At 62.3% G+C, this 12166-nt stretch overlaps 1 protein-coding gene across 1 annotated transcript; it reads left to right on the forward strand.

Annotated features, from left to right (window-relative positions):
• The first annotated feature begins 157 nt into the window (after positions 1–157).
• LOC110479792 (uncharacterized) lies at positions 158–5299 on the forward strand. Its single transcript, XM_021547322.2, has 14 exons — positions 158–347; positions 1353–1502; positions 1776–1919; positions 2186–2326; positions 2607–2741; positions 2851–2994; positions 3103–3246; positions 3440–3589; positions 3681–3827; positions 3911–4030; positions 4137–4274; positions 4562–4696; positions 4782–4916; positions 5176–5299. Exons 1-14 carry the CDS (start codon positions 248–250, stop codon positions 5184–5186), a joined length of 1794 nt encoding a protein of 597 aa, XP_021402997.2. The 5' UTR covers positions 158–247; the 3' UTR covers positions 5187–5299.
• Positions 5300–12166: the final 6867 nt, after the last annotated feature.

Raw genomic sequence — 12166 nt, forward strand, 5'->3', positions numbered from 1 at the left:
ATGGGGGACAGCAGTGCCTGACCCCATCTGGCCTTCCCAGCCCCACAGGTCACCATGACCCCAAAGCAGGGCTTGGGCAGAGATAAGCGGGATGGCTGGCAGGGCGCCGGTGGGTTCTGGGAACTGCCCCTCCTCCTGCCCCTCCTGCCCACAGCACAACCAGCTGCCACAGCAGGCAGCTCAACTTCAGCTGCCCTGGCACTTCAGGCACTCCAGATTTTAAACAAGCCCCAGCTCAGCTCCAGACATGCACAGCATCCCCAGCAGCACCATGAGCCCAGGAGTTTTCCTCCTCCTGGGCCTCCTCATCCTCAGGGCAGAGCCGAGTGTAACACCAGACAAGGGTGGTGAGTACCAGGAGTCAAACCCAGCAGCTGCCAGGCACAGGCAGCCTGGGAGCAGCTCCTTGCATCCCAGCCCCCGTGTCCCTGCCGTGTCCCCTCTGGCCCTGCCCAGCGTATGCTGACAGGAACCATGTCCCAGCTGGCTGCAGCACCTCTACTGCAGCCCTGCTGCCTGGCAGACCCTGCCCCCACCCAGGGGGCAGGGGCATGTGTGCATGGCCTCAGCCCCGTGGGCACCCCCTGCACCCCACAGCAACTTCAGCTCCCAGCTCCCTCCTGCAGCAGGGTCTCTGCTGCATCCTGGGCACAGACCCCTGCTGCCATCCCCCTGCCGGGGGACAATGTTTGGGGCGGTGGTGCCCAGCTGCGGCGTGGTTCTGCCCACACCGAGACCACAGCCGGTGCCTCTTTGTTTGAGCCAAGCAGCTGCTGTTTGCAGTGAAACTCCGGCAGCGTCTGTTTGCAGCCCAAACACCCGGCCCCGCCGCAGCCCCAGCTGGCAGCAGGAGCCGGGCACAGGCGCCAGCTGGAGCTCACCTGTACCATCGGCAGGGCTGTCCCAAGTTTCCCAACATGGCCAAGAGGAGCACAGGGTGCCAAGAGGAGGAGGAGGAGAAGGAAGAAGAGGAGATGGCAGCAGTGAGGAGTGTGCTGCTTGCAGTGAGGATGCCTGCAGCAGCAGGATGCTCAGGAATAGATCCTGACCTCCAGCTGGTGCTGGCTGCACCCTGACAGGGCCAGTGACACTCCTTGTGGCACTTGTGAGGGCACACACGGGCCATACCACCCCGCACCATGACATGTCATGCTACACTGTGCCACACTGTGCTGTGCCATGCAGATCTCGGGGTGGGGGTCCAGTAGCCCCGGGCCATGATGCAGAGAAGTCTCCAACCCTTGGACTGCAGCCCCTGCTCCTGTTCCCTGCAGAGAGACCCACATCCTGCTTCCCCAAGGATGGAGGATGAGGGGCTCTGGCACTGTCCTGACATTGCCATCCCAACGCAGGGGACTCCCAGAAACCGGGGCAGTGTCCACGGGACTTCATGCGCTGCTTGCGCCTGGAGTCCCCGCTCTGTGCCAATGACTCCAGCTGCCCCGCTGCGCTCAAGTGCTGCCACTGGGAGTGCCGGCTCCGCTGCATCCCCCCGGCAGAAGGTACGGCACCGTGCTACAGCCGCTGGCACACCTCTATCCCGGGGCAGCTGGCACTCCTCTCCCTGTCCCATTCCCTGTCCAACCCCCATTGCTATGGAGCAGCCCCCCGTGCGCTGCTAGCAGCCTCCTGACCGCCGCTGGGATGTGTGGCTGGGACGGGACACAGGAGCGGGTGCACCAGGGCGAGGCAGAGGGGTCTGGCGGGGCAGGTTTCCTGGTGCTGCCCGAGGACCCTGCAGCGCAGCCTCACCTCTCGGCCCCTCGGCGCTGCAGAGAAGCCCGGTGCCTGCCCGGCAGCAGCCCCCGAGGGGCTCATTGCCCCCTGCTCCTTCCCCTGCCTGGAGGACAAGGACTGCCTGGGAGCGCAGAAGTGCTGCCCGCTGGGCTGCGGCTCTGCCTGCCTGGAGCCGGCGCAGGGTAAGGACTCGGCGGGGACGGCCGGGAGCCCTGGCTCTCCCCAGGGACCCTGCGTGCCACAGCTGGCTCCCTGACGCCCTGGCCCCTGAGGCAGCATACGGTGCTTTCCCTGCACCGGCAGCTCCTGACAGCTGCCGGGAAAACCCAACGGCGGGACCGCCGCAGGCACCGGGAATGTGCGGGTCATGGCAGGAACCAGGGACTCCCCGGGCAGGCAGGGCGCCAGTGGGGGATGCTGAATCGTCACACCCCTTCTGCCCTGTCAGACCAGCCCAAGCCCAGCGAGGGCCCCACGGTGCAGCCAGCATCACTCCGGGAGCGGTGCCGAGGCGACAGCGACTGCCCCGACGCGCAGAAATGCTGCAACAGCAGCTGCGGCCACCACTGCCTGCCGGGAGTGCCGGCCGGTGAGGCAGGAGGGACAGGGAGGGACAGGATGGGCAGGGAGGGCTGGGGACATGGCTCAGAGACCGGGAATGACGCCGTGGGGCAGCAGCCGCCGTGGCACAGAGCTGTGGCACAAACGGGACACCTCACCCCATGCTTACCAGGGTGGGTTCTGCCAGGTCTGGGGTGGGGAGACACTGCACAGCCCCCAGGTGGGCACTGGAGTGGGGAGGGAAGGGGACAGTGCAACCAACCTCGGGTGAGGCCACCGCCATGGTCTTGTCCTGCTCCACGGTGCAGAGGACACCAGCCCTGCTCCAGTCACTCAAAGGCCACTGCAGCACCTGTGGGGATGCCTCAAGGACGAGGACTGTCCCCCGGCCCACGTCTGCTGTCACCAGCTGTGCACCAGGCACTGTGTGGCCGCAAGCCAAGGTGAGGGGGCTGGGAGCCGCCCCAAAGGTTCGACAGCCCCACATGCCCTGGTCCCCACGGCTGTGGCTCCAAGCAGCGGCACTGCAGCCACCCCACTCCGTGCCTGCAGGGAAGGATGGATTCTGCCCAGTCCATGCCGGGCTGTTCCCCAGTTATGACTGCAGAGCCTGGTGCTGGCACGATGGCGAGTGTCCCCGCGAGGAGAAGTGCTGCCTCCGAGGCTGTGACTATGTCTGCCTGCCCCCGTCCCGAGGTGCCAGATACGGGCAGGGGTGTCCCCCATCTCAGGGGCTGTGACACTGGGTGGGGAAGGCCCGCTGTTGCTGCTTGCAGTCCCAGCCCCGCTGCCTCTTGCCCCCAGAGAAGCCAGGCATCTGCCCTCTGGCTGAGGAGGCTCCTCTGGCCCCGTGTGGCACCACCTGCACCAAGGACTGGCAGTGCCCGGGGGCTGAGAAATGCTGCAGCAGCAGCAGATGTGGCTACGTGTGCTCAGCCCCCGAACCAGGTGAGGAGACGATCGCTGAAACAGTGATTCCACCGGGAGTGCTGCCAGAGCTCCTGGGTGCAGGATGTGGGACTGAGCTGCCACAGGGCAGGCACTCAGATCCGCGGGTCAGGTCACCCCGAGGCTGCACCAAAGGAGGTGCCTGCAATACAGGGTGGTCCCTCCTCCTGCTATTTCTTCCTGTCCCTGTCAGAAAAACCCGGTGTGTGCCCAAAAGTGAGGCCACAACACGCATCAGAGCCGTGCATGGAGATGGACTCGTGCACCCACGACAGGGACTGCTCCCGGCAGGAGAAGTGCTGCTTCTCTGGCTGCGCCATGCGCTGCACCCGCCCTGCCCAAGGTGAGCGTGGCAGCCTGGCCACCAGCACAGGGAAGCGATGTGAGAGCGGGGCTGGGACCTCTGCCCTCACCCGAGTCCCCTCCTCTGGCAGAGCACCCTGGAGAGTGTCCCCGGGCAGGGCCATGCTGGGACCTGCGGCGCCAGCGTGGCAGCCAGTGCCTGGATGACAGTGTCTGCCGGCGAGAGGAGAAGTGCTGTGACACCGGCTGTGGCCGGGAGTGCGTGGCCGTGCCCAGAGGTAGAAGGCACAGCCTGGTCTGGAGGAGCTGGCCCCAGCACCCCCAAGGACAACCAGGTGACAGAAAGTTGGTGCCTCTGCAGACAGCGGGGACAAAGCTGATGGCCGGTGTGTGGAGGAGTGCCAGGCTGATTCACAGTGTCCCTGGGGGCAGCGGTGCACCAGCATCGGCTGTGGCCATGTCTGCATGGAGATCCCTGGAGGTGAGAGCCAGCCAGGCCCTCTGGGAGACATGTGTAGCTGCCCTGGAGTGCCCCGTGGTGAGGTGCCCCAGGCCAGATGTGTCCCAGCTGGGTGATTACCTTACAGGCAGAGTGGGAGTGTGCCCCATCCCCAGGGAGGGGGGCACATGCTTGGATCTGTGCGACTTCGACGAGCAGTGTCCCTGGGGCCACAAGTGCTGCAGCAACGGCTGTGGCCACATCTGCACGCCAGCCTCTCTGCAAGGTCAGCCCCTCACACCCGCCCAACCCAGCAAGGACAGAGCCCAGGTCCCCTTGGCACCCACCCTGGGGCATTCCTGGCCCTTCATCCCCAATGAATACCCCTCACCATGACCACACTGTAACTCTGAGCTGGGCTTGCCAAGGCAGCTGTACCTGCGGGGGTCTCACACCCTCCACAGATATGATCTGCCTCATCCTGCTCTCCATGCCTCCCCCTCTTTCCCTGCGAGTGATGAGCACACACAGCCTCAGCTTAGTCACCAGGTGACCATTCTGCCCTTCCCACAGAGCGTGACGCTGTGGCTGTGCCCCAGCCCAGTGCCGAGCGGTGCTCGGAGGAGTGCGAGGCCGACTCGCAGTGTCCCTGGGGACAGAGGTGCACCCGCACCTCCTGCGGCCGTGTCTGCATGGATGCTCCTGGAGGTGAGGCACAGGAGACCCAGCGCTGCCCCAGGAGGCATGGGGTGCCTCAGCCAGGCGGTCAATGGCAGGGTGCTCTGCCCTGCAGGCAGAGGAGGAGTGTGCCCAGTGCCCGGAGGTGGTGGGACCTGCCTGGACCTGTGCAGCCTCGATGAAGAGTGTCCCTGGGGCCACAAGTGCTGCAGCAATGGCTGCGGCCACGTCTGCACGCGGGTGCCTGCTGGTAAGGAACCTATGGCCACTGTAAGGGGGACAGCACCAGGGCTAGCACCAGGTCATGCAGGATGCCAGCTGACCTGTATGAAGGGCACAGCATCACTGTGAGGCCAGTTCCCACTGCTGCCCCATTGCTCTGCTCCCATTTGCAGGGAGAGGGAAGTGATGCAGAGTGGGATGGAGCTCTCATGGAGCTGGCCAGCATGGCCACTGGTCCCTCACTCCTGCAGTCTTGTTGCTCCCAAAAAGCATATTCTCCTTTTCAGATGCTGCGTGATGGGAGAGCAGCTCCTCTGCAGCAGGAAGTTAGGGGACACGGGACAGTCATGAGCCCCGGCTGGCCTGTCCCCTCCCCACCACCTCCAGCAATAAATTGTGTGCTTGACTGCCCCCAGCTGCCACATGTGGTCCTGGAGTGGCCTTGAAATCACCTGAAGCCTCCAGGGCCAGGAGGTTCAGCCGGAGTTGGTGGCACAGGACCAGAGAAGCAGTGCAGACACAGACCCGGGTCAGGGCAGGGTGGGGACAGGCACCACCCCGGGCATCCATCGAGGCAGGAGCTCTTCCTCCTCCTTTAGTGGCTTCAGCTCCCAGTCAGGTCGTGTCGGCAGCTTGAAGGCTTGTCTGGGCTGGGAGCCCATCCGTGGCAAGGGGAGCTGCAGGGTGGTGGCTGGGTGAGCCCTGTCGTGCCATGCTGCTGGAGGCACCCACCGCCCAGTCCCCATGAGGGACGAGTGCCCAGAGGGACGGGCAGTGCCTTCTCCTGCCAGCACAGGCAGGAAGGACCAGACCCAGACGTGCTCATCCAGGGACCCGTCCTTGTATTGTCACAGTCCAAGGGGAGGGACAGGCTCCTTGGCTCAAGCACAAGGCATGGGAGGGGGCATCCATGCTGGCATGGACATATCTCCCTGTCCTTAGGCCAGTGAGCATCCCAGGCAAGCCACAGCCCCCAGCATGGCCACCCAGGCCCACAGCCCTCATTGCCACCAGCCCCATGGTCTCCCTGTAGGGTCGGGGATATGGCCACCAGCAGCAGCTTCCCCCAGGCAGGGGCTGTGCAGAAGCCACCACTTCCTGGGCCAGCACTGCCAGGCACCTGGAACTGAGAGCTGGGACATCGGAAGAGGGGCCAGGAGCAGCTGCCATCTGTGGCCCATGGCCACACTGCTAGTTACTGACATGGGAACAGGCCTGGAAGCACTCGCCCTTGGTCTCAAAGTTGTTCCTGTTGCCGCCGCAGCCGCCGTAGATGAACTCCTCGCACTGCTGGCTGGAGGCATTGAAGAAGAAGCGGCGGAAGAGCGCCTTGCAGTTCCCACAGACTGAGGGCAGGTAGCAGAAGTCTGCACGATCCAAAGGGGACAGACTGAGCCAGGGCAGGGGGGACACATCACCACGCTCATCACTCTCACACCCTCAGACAGCCCTGCACAGTTCCTTTGTACTGCCAAACCCTTCGTGCCAGACACAGCTCTGCACCCACATGCCCACAGCCCCACACACCAGTAGCTTCCCCATAGCACAATGTGGCGACCCCCAGGGTCTGCAAGACACATCAAGAGCTCAGGAACACCCCAGGGACTTCCCAGTTTGCTACCCCATGTCAGCCAACACCCCTCCTGTCACCCACCCTTGTGAATGCCACTCCAGAGCCCCAACCACCACTGCGTCCTCACCCAGCACTGGCTCCTGGCATGTGTAGCCACACTTGCTGGGACAGCACTTGGTGACTCCACGGCAGTCGGCATCGTGGGTACAGTGCGAACAGGAGGCACCCATGTGGCAGGAGCCACAGTCCTTGTCCAGCAGGTCCTCCACCTCTGCGATGTGGTAGCAGTAGCCAGGCTTTACTGCAGGATACAGTGACCAGGACGCTGCTGAGAGGCACACAGCAGTGGCCACAGCAGCCCCCCAGTGCCCCGGGCTCAGACCCCAAGCTCCCACAGTCTCACACCTGTAGGCACCTGGCATCACATGGGGCAATGGTAAGCACCAGGCAACAGTGGCACCCAGAGTATCCCCATTCCAGTGGCACCCAGAGTATCCCCACTCCAGTGGCACCCAGAGTATCCCTATTCCCAGGCCATGACCCAGCCACACTCACCCATCCCCAGCTCCTTTTGTCCAGTTGCGTGCGGGGCCGGGCTGGACCGCTTGGCTAGGGGCAGCAGGGCAGCAAGGAGGAGAAGACAGCCAGGTGGCAGCTCCATGGTGCCCTGGATGGCCAGGTCTGGCCCTGGGTGTGGTGGGCTGGGATTTAAGGTGTGCAGGCGGGGCGGAGGGAGCAGGGCTGGTGCCTAAACCAAGCTCATACCTGCCATGCAGGTAATGAGCCACACCCGGGCAGGGCCTGGTCTCCCTGGTGGCATCCTAGCCACAGCCCTCGAGCTGGGGGGACCGGTAGGACAGGACAGCTGTGCCAGCACAGCCCTCAGGGAGCCCAGCCGGGTGGCAGCAGCATACCCAGGCTGGGCTGGTGACAGCACCAGCGGCTGCCATAGCCTCCTGGGGACAAGCCTGTGCTGGGGACAGACGTGGGAGGTTGGCACTGGCCTTTCCATTGCCAGGGATCATGACAGTGCCATGCCAGGGCATGGAAAGCTGCCAGCTCTGGTGCAGCCATCAGCCAGGGAAGGGCTGGGGCACGGCACACTGCAGCACCGCTCTCCCTGCGCTCCCTGTGGTGCAAGTCCTGAGGAAAGGCTGTGCCAGAGGTGCATCCCTTCATCGCTTTCTCCCTCATGTCTAACAGAGAGCATCCCTGGCAGGAGGGCCCAAGCACAGGGCTGAGCCTTTGGGTACCACCTCGCTGCCTACCATTGTGGCTGTGGAAGGCAGGTCCCACTGATGCTCCCATCCATTCCCATCCTGTCCTTTTGAATGCAGGTCCCACTGATGCTCCCATCCATTCCCATCCTGTCCTTTTGCCACCTCCTTCATCACCCTCTCTTGGTTCTTCACCCACGCTGCTCCCGCGGAACACCAGAGCGGAGCCGCGTGTGTCCTGTGCCCTCCGGCAGCCCCCTGCTCCTGGCAGCAGGCTGGGGGTCCGGGGGCTGCTTCGTGCCTGGGTGGCCCCCGGGGCTGGGACACGGCTCGCAGCCGGCTCAGCTTCCAGGCGAGGGGCCGGGCCCACGGCAGCGCACGGCCCCGGGCGCTGAGCTGGGAGGCACCCGCAGGTACCCGTGGGTGGGCGTGGGGTGAAACCTGCCAAAGCAGGGAGAAACACATTAAGATGTTCCCATTCAGCAAGAATAATTGTTATCCTAATTACTGCCGTAATTACTGTCCCAAGGGGGAAGCGGAGGGCGAGGAAAGCTCCGTGGGGAGGAGCCAGGAAAGTCGGAGTCGGGGTGGGGTGTGGAGGGCGGTGCTGCCCCCGCCCGCGCCCCCCGCCCACGCCCCGCCGCAGCTTTTCCTGCTCCTGCGAAGCCCCGGGATGAGGGGCTGGCAGTGTCCCCGGCACGGGACACAGTGATGCGGCCAGGCCTGAGCAGGGGTGAGGGCAAATCCGGAGGGACGTGCCGGAGTTGGTCGGGGATGCAGAGACAAGCTGGGCAACGGGAAAGATACCCTTGTACCCTCGGTGGCCGCAGCGCCAAAATCCACCAGGGCTGAATTTTTCGTGCTGTGTCCCCGGGGAATGGCAGCGGCCGGGTGATCACTGGCCGAACTGATGGCGTCTTCCAGAGCAGCCCCGCCTGTCCCTGCGCCGGCAGTAACAGCATGGCCAGGCTGGGACAACACCACGGTGGATGCAGGGACGGTCCCAGCGATGAGTGAGCGCTGCTCCCAGGTAGATGTTGAGGCTTCACATGACGGAAAACCACTCCCAGAGGAGGACCTGTGTCGTACCCCCTTGTCCTGCCCTGACCCCAGGGACCCGCAGGGTAAGCAGTGGGTGCAGCCATGAGGGCAGAGCCACCAGCCATCCCTTCTCTATGGGAAAGCAGTGACCGGGGTGCCCAGGGAACACCCAGGAATGCGGCACCTCCCAGGAATGCGGCACCCAGCAGGGACAGGGACAGGGACAGGGACAGGGACAGGGACAGAGGTGGAGCTGTGCCACGGGGCTGATGTTCCTGGCCAGGCAGGAGCTGTGCCGAGGGGCTGAGCAGGAGCAGAGGGAGCCTGGACTGCACACATACGTGTCCACACCTGGCTCCCACGTGTGCACACGCACTCACACACGTGCAGAGTGCGCGAACCCTCCCGCCTCTCCCCGGGACGGGCACTCCCGGAAGGCACCGTCAGGGAAAGCCCCGGCAGCCGCGGTGGATCCTGTCCTTGCGACACCGCAGTGCCCAGGGTGGCCATTCCCGTGAAGGGACAGGGGCAGCTTGAGCCCCGTGTGACGGGATCTGAGCAGCCACTCAGCCTGCGGACCTGTTGCTCCAGCCCTGCGGTGCCGGTGCCCACACAGAGCCCCCACGCCCTGTCCCCAGCAGCAGGACCCCCTGGCCCTGCACCTTTCCTGCTCTCCATGTGCTGGGCCAGCTGGGCAGCGGCTTCCCGAGAGATGCAGGGCTGAGGGGCTGCTGGCAGCATGGGGCTGTGGACCGTGTCCGGTCACAGGACGTCCCTCGGGAACCAGTGATTGTTCCCAGAGGCAGAACAATGCCAGGACAGCTGCCAGGGCACCACGGGCTGCTCCACAGCGCCCGGCCCCGGGAGCCTCCTCCACTGTTTCACCAGGCCAGCCCCAAGTGGGATCCCCCGGGCTTTGCTGCTGCCTGCCCCGTGCCTGTCTCTGCAGCCAGGAGCTGCACTGGCTGCTCTTCGCTTGTGGCACAGTGTGGCTCTCTTGGGGCTGCACGGAGCCCAGCACCAAGCAGCAGAACCTCCCTGCATCTCCCGAGGCTTGTCCAGCCCAGCTGCCCCACGGGAGGGAGGGGACGGGAGGGTTCACGCTCGGATGGAGCGTGTCAGGTGCTGGGGCATGGGCCAGGTCATGGGCACCAACCTTCTGCCCCAGGAGGATTTAAAGCCTTGCCTGTGCCCAGAAAGGCAGCCCCCACGCTGCCCATCCGTGCCATGCGGCTGCTGTCGCTGCTCCTGCTCCTGGGGCTCTGCTGCCTCTGGGCCAGGCTGGTCTCCCCAGGTGAGTGTGGGTGGGCACGGGAGGGCACGAGTGGGCATAGGTGGATGCAGTGGAACAGTGCTGCAGGAGGATTTGCAGCCATGGGCACAGAGACCACTGTGACCATGGCTGGAGTGCAGCATCCCACCTGTGCCATCTCCCCTACATCTCTGCATGCTGCAGAAATTACCACCAAACCCCCTCACAGCTCCCCGGGAGAGCTGTCTGGGGTCTCTGCAGCCCTCATCCCCAGGGTCCCACTGTGGGGCTGACGGATGTGGCCAGTCATGCTACAGAGTGAGGGTCTGAACATGGATTCCTGTCTTTCCCAGAATTCACCTAGCCCCCACCTGGACCTGGACCTGGACCAAGGACCCAGTCCCTGCAGCCAACCCACACCAGCCAGCCAGACAACAGCTGGACAGCTGGACAGCCAGCCATGGAGGGCTCCATCAGCTGCTGGATAATCACCCAGCCTCCCAATCCCACCTCAGCACCCTCAGCTCTGTGCTTACCATAGGGGTCTCTGTGCCCCCCACCTCCCAGTAAACCCTGTCTGTGATGAACAATGTCTGGCTCCTGCTGCATTTGTCTCTGGGTGAGCCCCCAACATCTTCTGAGAGACCTTCAGTCCCTGTGGGAGGGATGGGACCCCTGGTCAAGCTCTTGGAGGATGCTTGGGGAGCCTCAGGGAGCTGAGGCCACACACCCTGGGTGTGTGGGTCCTGGGTGGGAGAGTGCCTGGGGTTGTCTTTGGGGGTCTCCCACAGGGAACAGAAGCATTTTGCTGTGTAGAGGGCCCTGCTGAGCCCACCCTGGGCAGGAGCAGCACCAGAGGGTCCCTGTGCAGGGATGGGGTGGGGCAGCCACGATGATCTGGCTGTGCCAGGCACTGACCAAGGACAGCTTGTCACACCCAGCCAGTGGCCAGTGTGGGGCTTATTGGGAAAGAGAAGGTCCTGCCCAAAACACCACTGGTGCCCAGGACCAGTCCTGGTAGAGTGAGGCAGAGGCCCCTGCTCCCACACTGTGGGCTCTCCTCAGCTCACATGTTCCATGTACACCTTCTGGCATAAGTCAACAAGTGTAATCACTGTAACCGTCGTCATCATCATCATCATCATTGGTGTTAAAAAATTTGACACCAGGCTCTCATCTCCATCAGATATATTTATTGGCACAGATCAATCATGTAATCTGGTAGCTTGAGCTGCGGTCTCCAAAGGAGAACCCCAAACAAAGAAATCTCTGGGCAATTATACCCTTAGAGTGTAAACTCCCCATCCCTCACTGACAGTCCAGATCAAGAGTATTGTTAGGCTCTGGAGTCTTCTCACTCTTCATTCCCTCACTGCTTTGTTACCAAGGCTGCCATGTGATCATTTTCACACCTCTGAGGTCAGTTTTGGTGGGGGTTTCACTCAGTTCTGTGGTCCATGTTACAATATGGTTGTCACAGTTCATACACAATGATCTATGGGCTGCCACTTCAGCTATTAATTTTTAAGTAACATTTAAGCTACAGCTTTGTCTATTCTAGTATTAATGTTCAGATTGTCAGCCCTGGGTTTCATTACTCTCTGTCTTTTACCTGCACAACACACCCAATACAGTTCAGATAAAGTTCACCTTGCACTTAACAGGTCCAGCTCCTGATATGAAACAAGCACTCAGCTACTTTCAAATAATAGAAAATTTTCAACAGTCATGATCACCACAGTCACCACAGCAGACACCAGGTTTGGCCTTTCAGAACATCAAAACCCAGATGTTTTCATTACCATCTCTAACTGCAAAGCAAGTGGCTGACATACACTTCTTGCCAACAGTGCTTCTTGCCCAGGGGCCATGAATTAACCTGGGTGATTTGCTTTTGGCACTTGTTCTGTTTACCCCAGTAACTTTAACTCTTCGCTGACTAGGTTGAACACTCAACAACATTCTGTTGTGTTAAAATTGAATCTTGTGCTCCCATGTCTGTTAAAAATTGCATTAATTTTTGTCCAATAGCATCAGAATGTCTGGACCATTATTAGGTCTGCCTTAATAGGATTTCAATTGCCAGATTTCAGTCTGGCCTGGCTTACAGCCATAGTGCGCTTCCAGATCAGTCATCTAAATCAAATCAAATGGGACTCTTTGGAGTATAATTTCCCATTCTATCCTAAGGTCCA

The sequence above is a fragment of the Lonchura striata genome, chromosome 17 (genome assembly GCF_046129695.1).
Source record: "Lonchura striata isolate bLonStr1 chromosome 17, bLonStr1.mat, whole genome shotgun sequence".
Lineage (NCBI taxonomy): Eukaryota > Metazoa > Chordata > Aves > Passeriformes > Estrildidae > Lonchura > Lonchura striata.